At 39.5% G+C, this 16,415-nt stretch overlaps 1 protein-coding gene across 1 annotated transcript; it reads right to left on the reverse strand.

The window, feature by feature from the left end:
• Positions 1 to 483: 483 nt before the first annotated feature.
• On the reverse strand, positions 484 to 2,798 carry MAD2L1 (mitotic arrest deficient 2 like 1; the record flags this gene model as incomplete). Its single annotated transcript, XM_082482443.1, has 5 exons — positions 484 to 708; positions 1,470 to 1,573; positions 2,181 to 2,301; positions 2,434 to 2,580; positions 2,684 to 2,798. The coding sequence occupies 5 exons, from the start codon at positions 2,796 to 2,798 to the stop codon at positions 536 to 538; spliced, it is 660 nt and encodes a 219-aa protein (XP_082338569.1). The 3' UTR covers positions 484 to 535.
• Between the last annotated feature and the right edge of the window lie 13,617 nt (positions 2,799 to 16,415).

The raw sequence follows: 16,415 nt of genomic DNA on the forward strand, positions 1-16,415 counted from the left end.
ATACAAGGCTTCATATATTTAAGATTTACCTGATAAACAGCTGCTTTCGTTGTAAAGAGGTACAGGTAACTTCAGAATTGTTCTGGTGATTCATTTTAAGATTGTTTCTGGTAATAAAACAGCCCAGGCTTTTAACATGAAGAACTGGCATGGCAGGAGTGAGATTTTTTTTTTTTTAGTGCCAGAGAGAATTAAGCCTGCTAATAGAATGAAGTTTATAATAATCTTAAAATACTAAATTACAGGATCTGAACACAATTCTAGCACTTAATCCTAGATTTAGGCAGTTTTTCTAGTGAATGCGGTAGTGTAACACATCAGTTTGTCTCATACAGTTAAGTATGAATTGAACTCATTATGAATACCTTATTTAGACCTCTTTAAAAATGCCAGCTTAGTCTAATATTACACCACATTATCATAGACAAACATGTTGCCATTATTCTCTATCATACTTCAGCAAGAGCAACAGTAATGATGTGTTTGTGACTTAGCTGCACTATGAACAGAAACAATATACAGCCCCCCCAATGTTTTAGGGGAAGGAATCCTTTTTGTAAGCCACCATACTATTTACTTTGTGGATTGTAGTAGTGAAGGAACGAAGACGAACCTCTTCCGAATTGGCTATGAATTGCGGTCCTGACTCTTCCCACTTTTCTGGCACTGCCAAATCTTTATCTGTGTATATCAGCAAGTCAAAGGCACCTGTAAGCAAGTAGGAACAAATTAACAGTAATGCACATATAAGAAGATGGCACATTTGAAATTAAAGTGCATCTTCTAGAACTTGAGACGTACCAAAGTTCTCAGAAATCACTGGATACTAGTTATGTGAAAAAAAAAAATAGTAGTTAAAACATGAAAACAAGTCCTGGTTATATTAACGTAGCCATTTTAGTTTTCTCAAGTTTTAAATGTTAAAATGCTGTGGAGCTGAGCTTTACGTAACCCTTCATATGAACTCAGTGGTTATTTATACAAGCCTGTCCACAGCTAGAGTCACCAAATAGTTTATTTATGAAAACTGATGTTCCTCAGAGTACACGTACTAGTGTCATGAAGTTAGTTAAGCCACCCAGAGTTCTGTCCTTTGGACTAAAAAAGCTTTTAAATATTTTTGGGAGAAAGTACTATAGTCCCTTTAAATGAAGTTGCTCCAAGTTGTTTAATGAGATGGCACACAGTATTTACATTTGCAATTATTTTTACTGTTTGTTGTGCAAGAAACCACCATAGGATAATTCTTAAGAGTATTTGATCCAACATACTGTTTTCCATACTGTACACAATTGCAAGAGATATGAACTCGGTCTAACAAAATGCTGTTTCCAAAATGTGGTAGTATATGACATGTAATAATTAAAAAGTCCCAGAAAATTAACAGAAAATGTTTTCTAAAGTGTAAAAGTTGTTGAGGTTTTCCAAAAGAAAGGTTTGATTTCTTTAGTGAAGTTCAGAATACTCACAGGCAGTTTCCAACAGTGGCAGGAAAGTTACTGTGGCCGTTATTTGTCTGATAACAGATCGAATTTCATCCTGAATAGCTTTCTGAGATTTTTCTCGTGGTGCGCTGCAAAAATAGGAAAACTGTTAAGAAAGCAAGCTTCTACTATACTGACAGTTTTCTTTAAATACAGTTCTCTCTATTAAGCTCTGTTGGTCTGTTTGCTATATTTTGTTTTTATAGTAGTGACAATCTTTTAAGCCCTAGGTAGACAAGCTTAGAAAAGTTGTCATAGTCATTTTCCCTTTATTGATGTTTATGAAGCTTCACCATGTTTGTAAGGAAGTTACATTTATTCTTAGTCCAGAACGGATGAGAACATTTGGGCGTAACAAGGAAAGTAGTAGTTTTTTAGGGCATGTACCCAATACAGGATTTTTACATGCTTTGTTGAAGATTAAAAATCAATTTTTGATCTGATGCTTTAAAAAACAAACCAAAGCAAACCCCCCACCTGAGGATTATGTATGCTTCAAGCATATAATGACTGGTTGACAGACAAACAGAAGGAACAACAGTAAGAGCGGTAGTAGGTTTGGTGCTCACACTGAGAAAAGGCCCTCTCACCTGTTCTGAGGCACCAGAACAGTGCTGATACACATGGCCTTTACCTCGTGCCTGCACAGCAACCAGGGATAGGGAAGAGCAGGCACAGAGGAACACTCTAACTCACCTCTCATCCTTTGCAGTTTTGTCACACTCTATGTCGAACTGCCACCGCTCCAGAACCTCGTTGTTCTCGATACTCGAGATCACCACCACCAGGCGCTGCACGATGCACTTGTACAGCCACTCTGAAAGAAGCCACAGCAGTTAATTGCAGCGCGAGAAAAACCAGAACCATCAGCAGACACAGCAAGGAGGGCAAGGCAGCCTCCCGCCAGCAGTTTGCAGGGACCCCTCATCCCCCCGCTACCCCCCGCCACCTTTCATCTGCTCCACCACGTTGTTGAGGTAGTTCTTCAGCTCGGGGTCGGTGGTGACGAGGAGGGTGAGCCCATATTTCTGGACGCGGGTGAAGGTCTCGGGGGGGTAGATGCCCCGCTGGTAGAGGATGCTGTTGATCCCGTAGGCTGCAACACAGGCGGAAGGGGTGTGTGCGCGTGAGGCGGCCGGGCCCCCCCGCCGGCGGCCATGTCTCCCCGCAGCAGGCCAACCACCCGCCCGTCCTCCCACCCGGCTCCCCGAGCCCGCCTTTCCCCGCAGGCTCCTTACAGAAAAACTCGGCCACAATCTCGGCGCTGCCCCGCAGGGTGATACCCTGCTGGTCCCGGCCGAGCTGCTTGGCCATGGGAACTACGCGGCCGCCGCTCGCCCGCCGCCCGGTTCAAATCCAGCCCCGCCCCAACGCCACTTCCCGGCCCGTCAGCCCGCCGCCGCGCATGCGCGCTACCCAGGCCGCGCAATCCGTCCCGTTGCGCATGCGTGCGGCGCGGCGCGGCGCGCGGCCATTAGCGGCTGAGGGGAGGGCAGGGTTTGCCATCTCACGGGTTCCCGCGCTTCTGGTTGTGGGGTCTGTTGCCGGTGGAAGGGGTTGTGGGGTGTAGGTTGGGTCGTTGCCTGTGGGAAAGAAAAGAGTTTTCCGCGTTACGCTTCCCGTCAGCTTTCGGCGCCCTCGCGCGAAGCCGGGCCGCCACCTGTGGCGGGGCTGAGGAGAGCTCGGGCGGGGGGTGGAGCGAGTTCTCGCTGTGGAAACGCTGCTAGAAGTTCGCTTTCAGGGTTTGTTTAGATACATTCGTCCGCGTGAAGGCGCTTTTGAACTAAGAAATGATACTTCCCAGGTACGAATGAGATGAAGCGAGTATCTCTTTTATGGGTGATTTTTGGTAGCGTTCACTATGTAAATCACGTAGTAGTTACCTCAGTTAAACCCGGTCTATTTTGCAAGTACTGTCAGAAGGCAGGCAGGGAGAACCTGGGAAAGCAGGATGAAACAGACGCTTTTCCCAGAAATCCGTAGGATAGTGGGTAACACAAAAAAAATGGGGTTAAAGGGCATCCAGAAAGGCAGGGATCCCCCGAGCTCACTGCCCCGGACACACCCATTCCTGCTGTCAGGCTGAAGGGGAGTTGCTCGTTGGCCAAAGCACTTTAATCCTATTATTTAGGGATTATTTATTACAAAACCATCATAATTATTACAGGCACATCAAGGAAGACACTGCAACTCGCAGTGACTATCAAAAGGAGGAAACTCTGGCAGAGGTTAACAGGTAAGAGAGACCGAGTGAAACAGCAAGTAAATGTTAAGTGTTGAAATATTTAAATAGTATCATGAAGAGGGGAAGCCATAGTCTACTGGGATAGTAACTAGGTGGCCAGCTAGTCAGCTGATAAAATCAGTCAAAAGGCAAGTATGTGTGAAGTGAATAGATTTGTTTAACAAAGAAGAGCTGCAAATGAAATCCTTCCCTGAATGTGATTTTCTGAAGTGTCTGGAATGAATACACATTATCATCTAAGACATACTTAGATAACCATGTTGACCTTGAAAAAAACTGATCAGAACAGCCTTAAAATGAAGTGATGTTCAAAACAGAAGTATTTTAAACCTAGGATAAAAACCTTACAGTCATTGCACAGTACAGTAAGCCAGCCGCTAAAAGAGTGAATCACTGGTGTGATTGCTTATTCTGTCATAATCAAATACTTTTTCTCAAAAGCTAAGACACTGTTGGTTCCAATTTTTGCTCTAAGAGGAAGTACAGTTTCCTTCAGGGTTCACACTGCTGTGATTAAAACAAACAGTATATTCTTGAGATCTTGTGCTGAAGTTCTGAAAGGGTCTGAATAATTTAGTTATTAACCTAAAGAACTTTAATCTGGGTATTGATCACTAGTGATTGTGTTATACATTAGTCTTCTGAATAAATATTTACTGAGTAAGAGTGGTGTATTTCAAAGCCTATGCTAATGGAAGCATTTTTCATCCAAAGCTCAGCTTTTATAAGTGAGATAGCTTTGAATATCACCTGTTTTGCTTCAAACCTTATGTAATATGCTCTTACTCATCTGTCCAAAAACGGTCTTCCCCCCCGCCCCCTTTTTTTTTATCCTGCTTGGCTTTTCATCCATTTTGCTTCCTCTGAGGTTTTTGGAGAGCTGCTCATTTTTGTGATAAATATAAGAGGTTGAAAGCCCTGTTGCATGAGGCCAGGCAAGAATAGTACATCTTATGATTTACACATACATTCTCCAGTTGTTTTACTGTTAAAACCAAATGGAAGAAAGAAAAATCCAAATGCTTCTTGGTTTACCAAATTCGTTTCACTGTATTTAAGTGGTGGCTTGAAGAACTGTTGTTGATATGACCAGGCAGATGAGCTTATCAACAAGAGACTTAATTGCATCCTCTTTCTCCCAAAATTCATCTGGGATGTATTGAGAGGTGGTGGTGTTAAAACTGTTAAAACTCCAAGCTTCCTTCAGTGAACCTGGCACTTCGCATTTCACAGAGTTTTGGATCACTTCTCTATCCCCAGTTCTGTATTGCAGTTAACACTGATTTCTGCCCTGATGTCCTCCCCCCCCCCCCAAAAAAAAAAAACCAACAAAAAAACCAAAACCAAAACCCCAACCCCCCAAACCCTTTGCATTTTGAAATGTTTATTTTTGCTCTCTCTTTAGGGAAATACGTTTCCCTTTGAAGATGTGTCACTACTTTTCTTTACATTTCTTAACATAATGTAATCTAATGGCAAGAGCTGCATAATTTCAATACTTCTGAATTTCTTTTGTGGTACAAAGCTCCTAATAGTTGCTTTTGTCTTTTAAAACATTATTTTTCTGTGACCAATTCATTAGTTTTGAAAAGTTCAGTCTTTTAAGTCCATGAAGTAGTGTCTCTCTTTTTTCTTAACCTTTATATTTCTTCTACTAGAATGTTCTTCATCTTCACCTCTCTTTTTCTTCTCATGGCATCAAGATGTTCCTCTCTTTCCCCCCACCAATAATTCATTTGTGTGAAGGTTTAGTTATTTGACAATGTGTTTGCTGCTTTTCACTTTACATTCTCTGATTATGTCATCTTTGTTTCTCTGTCACAAGTCCTAAGCTCCACAACCTTGTCTTCATTTACTTCACTTCTTTTAGGTTGGTCTCACTCAGCTTCTCTGCCAGGTCAATCCAATATCCCCCAAGCGAGGCACCCAGGGAATGTGTGTTTATCTGTCATGTAAGTAATCTGCAGTCACCACTTGACCATAGCCCAGTCGAGTGTGATGGGGACATATGTACATTAGTCCTTTTGTCATTTTACTGAACGGGCATGCTCCTTGTGATGATGATGCCTATAGTTTGTGTTTAGGGCACGTCCAGCTACATGATAGGAGGAAGGCTGCAGGGCTCTTGCAAGGGAGAATTGCAGGGAGACTGCCGTGGGTTAGTGAATGATTTGTGTGGCTGACAGCCTCCTTCCTGACCAACTCTGAGGGACTCTCAGGAACAAAGATGACAGGCTGAGTTATATGTTCTGGCACACCATGAGCTGGCTATCCTTGCTTTAATTATCTCATTCTAAAACCTTAATTTTCATAAGGAATGTGAAATCCCAGTTGTATTTAATTTAGGTCTCTTACAATTCTTTAGTCATTGCTCTGTTTCTCAATTACAGCTCAATGTTATGACAGAAGTTTTTTGATTTTCTGTGGAAGGAATGTCCCCTATTTAGCTTGGCTTTTATGCAACATTTAATGATTGCTTTCCCATGGCAATTGTCAATGAACCTGGGACAATACAAATCACTGGTACACGTTCACTTTTTTGAGGCAACCCAGGTCACATTCCCATAGTCATTCAGCAGACTAGAAGACATAATCCACTTGTAGAGCTCATTCCCATTTTTTTTAATATTTTTTTTTTACCCTCAGGATGATGTGGACAGATCTTTCCTTCCAGCTTAGCACAATAATCTATAAAATGAAAGTTCTGTTTGCTACAAAAGCCCTCATATCACATTAACAAATTGTCATATTGAGCCTCAGTAAAAACAGTTTTTCCTGTGCAGAGAAAGGAAGTCTTACCCCGGACAACAGAAACCTTAATGCTTTGCCTTTTCTGCTAGGTCTCAAGTTCTTTTGAGTCATTTCTTCTCACGCTTTAGGTGAAGATTCTGTACTTATGAGCCCATAGAAATAAAATAGCTAGTGCTTTTGCCTTCTTCCCTCCTATTTTCTGTGCATTGCTTTGATTCTCCTTAGGGTTTTAGAATGCTGCCCATCTCTGTAGTTGCCAGCACTCAAAATTCATGGCAGATGTTGAACTCGTTCTGCAGGTTAGACTTTTTGCTGCCTCCTTTCCTCAGCCCAGGTTGTGGAATTGGTAGATCACATGCTGGGTGAGGCAGTTCTCGGGTAGCTGAGCTTCCATGATTTTTGGTGAAACTGTTATTTTTCTTTGTCAGCTGTTTAGTTCCTGTGCTGTAAGAGGGTGTGACATTTGGGTGGTTCCGAGGAAAAGCTTTTCCTGAACACAGGGTATGCCACTGGTACAGCCAAGTACCATCACGGTTCCTTTATCTCAGGGGTTTTTTTAAGTCTTCTAAATCTTTAAATCACTTTACTATCTTTTAATCACTTTGCTGTGTGTGAGCTTCTTTACTGCCTTTCATTGTGTCTTCACAGCTGTCATCCAGGATTCCTTTGATGATTTATTATTATCTGGCATTAACTCTAGAATTAATGTAAAACACTGCACTTTTTTACAGGCATTTTATTACCAAGCTAATTTTGGGTTTGGTTTTGGTTTTTTTTTGTTGGTCAAGTGTGTTTTCAACAGTCTTTGTAGCATTAAAGTTTGCAGGATAAGTACAGGTACCTGGTATCAGCTGTCAAAATACTATAAGATTTGTTTTCAAGTTGTCTGATGCTATGTTTTAAAACATAAACCATGAGATACTATTACAAATAGCAATACTGTATTCTTTCACCAACAGCAAGGAAAGAGTGGTGCAGCTGCGAAAGGTTATTTTGAATTTTAAGTATTAATTAAAATAAATGGATTTTAAAATGAAGTACTGTGGCCTAGTAAACCACTATAACTTCTAATACGATGAGCAGACTTCTCAAAGGGACTTCCTCATTTTGGTTTTGAACACCATGTAGAAATTTTTAAAATTAATTTTCATTTTAAATGTTATCAGTCGTACTGAATGTATTTTGAAATTAGACTTACTCTGGTGACTACTTATTTCTTCTAGAAAATGAAAGAAATTTGATGTTTGCTTTTTTAAGCCGATATAAGGACACTTTAGCTTAAAAGTAGCGACATCCAGATACTGGCTGCCTTGTACAGCGAAGTAACTTTTTGTAGATTTTGAGAGTTTTGAAAGCTACTTCTGTGGAACAACATTCAATTCTCTTTCTCTCTTCTCTTTTCTTTTCTTCCTCTGCCCCTCTCCCTTCCCCAAAGACCTGACATTTTTCTGAAGGATACCTAGGAAAAAATTTAGCAAAATATTTATGATGGTTTTACCTCTAAACTACCAGGAGATGGCACCAGGCACATATGTTATTTGCATCCTTTCAACTTAGTCTTGAACGACAGCGAGTTCATTTTACTGTTGCATACTTTAGTTTAGACTTTAAGTTTTGGATGCGTTTCTTTTGCTCATTTTTAAAACATTGTTCCAGAATGATGGAAATACTTAAGTTGATGTCCAGTTTTGATGTTTACCTTTGGTTGCTGTTGTACTAAAGGCAATTTAACGATGAACCATTTTTTTTTAAAAGGTTTCAAGTGAAGAGAAGAATCCTATTTCAGAATCAGAAAGAGCAGAACTTGAATGAGATTTCTGTGCTTTGAAAACTTCATAGTGCTTGATGATGTCATGTTAAGTGATAACAGGTAATGTGAAATCCATTGAATACAGCTCTTTACAACTTAATCCCCTTTACTACTTAATCCCCAACCTGAAGGTTGATAATTTGAAAGATGAATGTTAATCCAGTTCATGTTAGCTCCTGCCACTTCTGAAGTTTTCATATTAATAAATTAATGGAAAACTAAGGAGTTCTCAGGTAGTTTAGACTTACTAAGCCGGTGTACTGCAGTTTAGCTTTAAATTCAAAACAGGTCCTCTGAAGAACACTAGAACAGCTTTATCAGCAGAGACTTAGACTGTCAATGCATCATCAGGTACTGAGGAGCAAAAGGGTCTAGAAGATTGATAGCATAGTAAATATACCTTGATACCATAAGAACTTTTGATAGGATCCTGTTGTATGATTACAACATGTCAGATGACAATTCTTATTTTGTGATTGCTTTCTAATTGTGTCACTTCTGATGTATAGCCGCGATGGAATTGTTCAATAAATTGTATTGCAAGGAATACAATACAGCTTATATAATTCCTTATAATTATGATGACTGAAGAGGTAAGTATATTGTGAAAAGCATATTATTTGCATTAGAAATGTCTGAAGCAAAAATATTAATAATTTCTTCATTTCTTCTTTTGAAAATTAATAATTTGAAAATTAGTGTTTATGCATTTTTTTCTACAGTTAGATCGTCAGGCAAGTTAGGTGCTCCGTTGTCAAAACGATAATCATTACTGAAAATAGGCATGCAAAATATTCAAATTCTTTTTCCTAAGTATTGGACAGCTTAAGAAAATGGTAAAAGATAACTTTCTAAATAAGATGTCTAGTCCAGTATGGCAGGAGGAATTCTTTAAAGAACATAATGTATTTCAAGAAAACATCCTTTTTCATGTGTTTTGAGAAATTTATGCATACCTTTCTTTGATGGCCACCTGTTCTTTCATTTTTTTAATGTGTCATGAGAGTGAGATGAGTTCAAATATTTTATGAGGCACCAAAGCCACATGTGCTGGGACTATGAGTTGTTCTCCACCTCACTACCTGCACCTCTCACTGCACATTGGTCCCTTGGGAAGTCTAATCCTCTAGCATGGAGACAAATGGCTGACTTCTAAACTTTCTGTGATGTCTTGATCAGAACTTGTTGGCTCTGTTGGTTAATAGCAGAAGACACATAAGCAGTCTAGGAGTGACATGGGTTGTTGAAAATACCTTTCTCTGAAAATCAGGGCAATATTTGTTTACTAACATTGATAACTTAAAAGCAATTAAAGAAGATGTCTTTGCACAAGAACAGCATTGAGCTAGGTATGGGAAGTATCAGGTACAAAGCTTATACAATTCCACTTTAAGTGTAAAGAAGCTCCCCTCTCTCCATTCATCACAGAGGTCAAACGGAAGGTGAAATGTCCTACTAAATTATTTTTTAATGACACTCATCAAGTAATAAATAAGTACTGAAATGTTTCTTAGAATTTAGTCATTTATTCATTTTCAGTCTGGCAACCACTTAAGAAATCAGGGAAGACTGTTTTGGATTCTGTTTGCCCTTTAAAAAATCACTTAAGGGCGGACAGCAGGACCATTTTCAAAGTAGCTAGGAAAACAAGTGAAGAAAGGATTTGCTAGTACAATTTGAATAAAAACACTTTTTTTTTTAAATAAAACCAATGCTTGTGTTAGCACTGGGAAGATTTTTAGGAGAAAAACTAGAGAAGAGTGGAACAATATTTGAAAGTTCACGCTAGTTATCTGCGTTTACTGCACAATGGATCACCTCATCCAAACCTCATGATCTGACGTTGCTAGGAGTGTAAAAATGGAAACCAGATGGCTTGGTAATGTGAGTAGCAGTTTGACGCTAATTGTTCCGTACAGTCTCCCTTCCTTGAAATCTGATTTGAGTGAAAACATGGCATTATTGCTCAAGGTAAGCAGTTCCTTGGTTGTAATCTGACAGTTAGTGGACAGGTAGACCAAGAGTAGATACTTTAAGGTTTAGGTCACTCTTGCTATCGATGAAAATTCATTGAGCTAAAGCAAAGTTGTTCTTCATTTGTGTGTGCAGAATGATTTGCCACATCTTTGATCTGATAAATTTCTTTAGGCCTTTAAAAATGTTAATGAAGAAGTCCATGGATGATGACCTAAGCAATGATCTGACATTTGTCAGAGAGAGCAAAAAAAAATCATAAATAGAAATAAATATTTTTCATTAAATGCAGTGTTACTGCAGTTTTTGCAGAAATACAATATAATCTGTTAAAACAGGAGAGCAAGGTTTTGCAGACCTGCCTGATGAGAAGAAATCACTGGGTAATAACTGATTACCCAGTTACATCAAGGGGTGGCATCATTATTTTGCACTGCTCTTTGCTTAAGCTACATAATGGCCCAGGGTTTCTTTTTTTCGTTATAAGCTCTCTGCAGGGACTGTGCAGCATGACTGTACGGTATTTTGCAAGGTGACACTGTCCCTTGTGGCTACTGCAGTTGGGAGTCAGCACTCTGTTTCATTTCCATCCTTGCTTGCCGGGGACTTTGTATGAACTTGGGCTAATCAGTTTAGATCGAAGTTTCCAATGAAGGATTTACAAGTCCTGCAAGCTTAGGTACATTGCATTTCTGCAGCTTCTACCTTGGAGACGCCTTGCTCGCTGCCATCCTCTTATTTTAAAGAACAGACAAGTTCTACTTTTTTTTTTTTTTTTTTTTTTTTTTTGTAGAGTTGTGACAGCGATGATGGCCACAGTCACTTACTTAATACAGTGGTATGAGAACAGTCATCTAGCATTGAGAAAATTGAGGTTCAATAACTTTTGCATCCGGAAGATATCCAAACCCTCATCTCCCATGTCCAGGGAAGTGTTTTTGTTGTCAAGCTTTAGGCTAGTTTGGCTGACAACATTCTTTATCCCATCTGTTGAAATTGTGCCACAGAACAAGAAGGAACTGAAAATCCATTTGAAAGCAGAAGGGAAAAGGAAGAGATTGAGTTTTAATGGTCAGACCTGGCAAAGAGAGTCCAGAACAGCAGTCCAGTTGTCAAGTTATTTTGTGTTTCACATACTTTATTTTCCGTATAATTTCACTTTACTTAAGCTTTTTAGTGCTGGTAAAATCTAAAATTACTGAGATATCCTGCTCTGAGTTAAATTCATGTCAGAAAATCTCTTTTAGTATTTCTTTTTAATGACTGATGCAGTTGTTTATATTACCTTTTCATTGTAAACAATGTTAAAAAACCTGCAAAAGTAAATCAGTGGGAAATGATAATGAAGACATGCTGCCCTGGTGATCATAGTAAACTTTAGGGGTAAATGGCTCCTGTTATTATTACCTAAATAATCTCCTAAAATGCTGCAGGATGATTCACCATATCTGCTTGCTGCCTGTGCTAATTTGCTGTGTAAAAAGCCCTGCATCTTTTTGTCTTCTGTTCAACAAGCCTGAAGTTGCATGTAGCTCTTTCCACTCAACAGCATGACCAGATTGCTGAACTCTCTCTGCCAAAAGCTTTATCTGTCTGTGAATGGCTGTCTCCAGTTACTGCCACACACGCGTTTTACATTACACTGATGATGTTTAGATTTCATCTCTGTAGCAGCCTTAACCTTGCTTTGTCCTTGGGCACGTTTTGGTCAGCCAGGTTGCACGTTAATTTGGACGTCGTAATAATGTGTGCTGACCTGCAGGTTTTTACACATTACTCTGGCTGATTTTGAATTGTGTTTACCAAGCAAATGGCACTGTTACTCATAAAGAGGGAAAAAGAATCTACCTAAGTTCTCTGCAGACACTAGAGGACATGCACATGATTACTCCATCTCCAGTGACAGCTGCGCTGATATTTAATAAAAAATATGAAAAAACGCTGATAGTAACAAAACTGGACCTAGACTTAAACAAAAACCTGGAGGAAATAAGCAGTAGCAGACATGTTACATAGATATTCTCCAAGATTAATCAGGATGCTGTAGAACCAAAGGACATGATCTAATGGTGGGTTAGCGGTATAAACAAAAACTTTGTATAACACCATAAAACATGCAGTAACAAAAATAGTTTGACAGAGATGACCTCTCTGTGGGTGCATTCTTAGGAGTAAGCAAGAAACCAGAGCTCAGGAAGCACAGGGTTTACTCTCACATTCTCATTTGCCCATGACTTGCTGTGTCATGTTGTCTCCTTTTTACCCCTGACCCCATTCCTCAATTTCATCTACTTCAAGATGGAGTTCAGTAGTCATGGTACCATAAATAACATAGGTTTGTAAAAGATTCTGTGATGTTTGTCTGGGCACTGCTCATCAGCCACCTCTGCTTGACAGAGTTGTTTTGGTATGTGTAGTTAGTATAAACTGAATTTTACAGCTGCTGAGCACACCCAGAACTGGAAAGTGATTTGCTTTAAATTTGCATGGAGAAATCACAGATGAGAAACTACTGGCTACGCAGTATTTTGAGACTTCTTGAAGACTGAGGCAAACAATTGAGATACAAAAAAAAGGGCCCCGTTTCTTGAGATGATGAATTGTGATTAAGCATGATTTAGCCAACTTTCAGCATGTTAAAAGCTCCTAAAAATCAACTGTACCTACTTTACTAGACACAGAGCAGCTCATGTCTGCACTGTTGTGACAAGGGAATAACTTGTATTTGTGTGCAGATGACATTTGTAGACCTGAGAAGGCAGTGACACATTTGTTCACCTTCACAATTCAATTCTTGTTGTGATTTTAAAAGCATTTTGGAAAACTTGATTAAGTTCTAATTCACCAACAGCTCCTGACCTATGTATTAATGAATAATGACCACAAGTTACTATGGCCGGATTTGGATAAAAGCTATCTAGTGCGACCTCAGCTTTTCTTTATACAGAGTATTTCTATTGTGTTAACTAACTGTTGGTGTTCCTTAAAACAGGCAGTATCAGTCCCTACTCAACCCCATCGTGACCCTTTTTTACCCTTTTTCTGGTTGCAGCCCTATTCTCATTGTGGAGGAGAAGGACAGAGTCTGGGAGTGTGGCATTAGAACTGCATGTCTCCCTTATTTCCTCTTGAGATTTGTGGCATGGAATTATCAATATCTTTAACAGCATTTTTGAGATTTTATGGAACCAGTCTTTTCCTGTATTTGGTACAGGTGCTGTTACTTATTTACATGCTTGAGAATTTATTTTCTTATATTGGGTTTACTGTATTATTAAGTGGAACACTAGAAACCATGCTAATGTTAGAATAGGACTGCCCTTTATAACTGGACTTGTTTTTCTGAAGCAAAATAATTGTTCCCAGAAATACACGTTCCTTCCCCATCAAGCCTCCGTTCTATTTGACACACTGTTCATTCTCTGGGAATCTTAAAATCATTTTTAGTGATTTATGGACTGCTGTTGTTAATATTTCCATGATCCTGTTAAAAGTGAGTGTTTTTTCCTCAGTGGCCAATTTTTGTGTTTTAAATAAGCAAAATGTCAATTAAACTAAAAACAGGTCTAAATCATGTATATACTAAAATTGGCAACATCTTGCTGGCAGATTTTATAAATCATCCGAATCTGTCTATATCGGAAGAAAATGAAAAATAAAGTTCTGAATAATTTAAGGAACCTGGAAAGGTGTAAATTTACATGGTGTGTGGCAGTGAAATAGTCACAAGTAAGTCAAGTTTCAAATATTCTTCATTTGTATTTACTGTTATACACTTTTTTATTCTATCTCAGACATGCTTTTATATATATAAATATATATATAGTTGCTCTTGTGGATTTGGTTTCCTTTTTCTGTGATGCTTTTTTCAAGTAATAGAAGTGAAAAGGTTATATATGTAATTGAACATGTACTTATTCATAACACATGTTATTTGTAGCACTTTGAAGGAGATACGGAACCACAAAATGGTTGAGGTTGGAAGGGACGTCTGGAGGTCATCTTGTCCAATCCTGCTACTCAAGCAGGGTCACCTAGAGCAGATTTCCCAGGACCACGTCCAGATGGCTTTTGAATATCTCCAAGGATGGAGATCTTCTCTAGGCTAAACAGTCCTAGCTCTGTCAGCCTTTCCTTATAGGAGAGATGCTCCAGTCCCTTAATTGTCTTAGTGGCCTTTTGCTGGATTCTCTCCAGTAGCTTCATATCTCTTGTACTGGGGAGCTCAGAACTGGACACAATACTCCAGGCGTGGCCTCACCAGTGCTGAGTAGAGGTGAAGGATCATCTCCCTCAACTTGCAGCAAACTTCTAGTGCAGCCCAGGGTATGGTTAGCCTTCTTTGTGGCAAGGGCACATTGCTGCTTCATGTTCAACCTGGTATCCAGATCCTTTTCTGCAAAGCTGCTTTCTAGCTAGTTGGCCCCCAGCATGTCCTGGTGCCTGGGGGTTATTTTATTCTTCCACAAGTGCAGGACTGCACATCTACTTGTTGAACTTCATGAGCTTCCTGTCAGCCCATTTCTCCAGCCCATTGAGGTCCCTCTGGATTACAGCATGGCCTTTGGGTGCATCGGCCACCCTTCCCAGTTTTGTATCGACAGCAAACTTGTTGAAGGTACACCCTGCCCCATGATCCAGACCATTAATGAAAACATTACAGCTTTTTCTCTAGGGAGAAAGCCTCAAAATCCTGGTAAATCAGTTGGGTCTTTTTAATTTTGTCTCTCTTCTTTTCTATGAGCACTGCAGTTTCTTTCTTTGGGCATTGTGCACCATAGGCATCTTATGGGCTTCGGGCACAAAGGCTCTGGGACAAAGCAATCTCCTTTCTCGTTTGGCCGTTTGTAGGAGAGCCCAGGCATCTCCTACACACCACAGAAAGACTTGGAGTCTCTTCATTTTCTCATGAAATTTGGCAGAACGGGGAAACCTCAGGGATCCGCAGAAGAGTTAAGCCTGGAGGTGCATCTGTTTTACCTTTTTCTTCAGAGATAGGGTCAGTGACCTCTTCTCTGTCAGTGACAACACAGTGGTTCTGCTGCTTTCAGCATCTGGTGATGGGAAGGTTGGCAGCAAAGTTTGGCATCTTTGTAAAGTGAAGACATCTTTGGTTGTTTCTGTCCAAGAAAACAAAACATCAAAAAGAACTCCTCACCTTTCTGGTGTCTCAGTAGTGGCAGGAATCCTAACTGGTTGTATAATGGAGTATGTGGCTGGCTGTCTTGATAGTGGGGTATTGGGCTCAACCGTCTTCTGTCTCTTAAGTCTCTCCTTTCTCCTAAACACTTGGGTGAGTTAACACAGCCAATATAACATCACATGTGATTATTAAGGAATGAAAGCCTTCAACCCTAGTCATGACATGACAAAATACACATCAGAATACCTTCAGGAATGATGCATAATATATTATTTTTCCCCTGTGGGAATGTTCAGCAAGGCAAGCTCAGTTAAACAATGAAACCAGTATAGTTACACCACGTTTACATTCATGTAAATAGGAACAGGCTTTGGCACAATACCTATGAAACCAGATGTCTCTCCGTAACTCACAAGAAGCAACAAGAATAGAGGATATTTGTAACATGATACTTCTCTTACTTTTTAATAAGTTATCCAAACTGGATGCTTTAGTAAATGTGTTTATTTTTCAATAAATTATTCTGGTGCTCATATAATTTCTGTTTACAAATGATTGAAAGAGCAGCTTTTTCTCAGTAAACAAGCCTAGCACACCAGCCTGCTTGTTTACAGTGAATGCTATAAAAGCTGCATTATGTATTTCCTGCAGAGAAGAGTTTTTTCTTCCTCCTTTTATGTTCAGCTGGTCTGCATGTATTTTATTCTAGAGGAGATCAGCTCATTGGTAAATCTGTTTGGCTATTAATGCTGAAAGAGGGAACAGGAATAGAGGCATTCAGATAGGAAGAGACCTAAGCTGATTTTATTAATGCAGAGCACAGTCTTATAGAATAAGTGTTGAGACTGAAACATCCCTTGCTGTAATGAATGTTAAGGAAATTACCTACATGCATAAGGGTAAGAATCTAATTGTTTAATTCTTCATGAGTTACTTTTTTTAAATTCCCTTTTAAAAATATTTTGGTGCAGCACAAACCCATTGTTTCTTGTGCCATTCTGAGTGACG

Source organism: Vanellus vanellus (assembly GCF_965231255.1).
Source record: "Vanellus vanellus genome assembly, chromosome: 4".
Taxonomy (NCBI): domain Eukaryota; kingdom Metazoa; phylum Chordata; class Aves; order Charadriiformes; family Charadriidae; genus Vanellus; species Vanellus vanellus.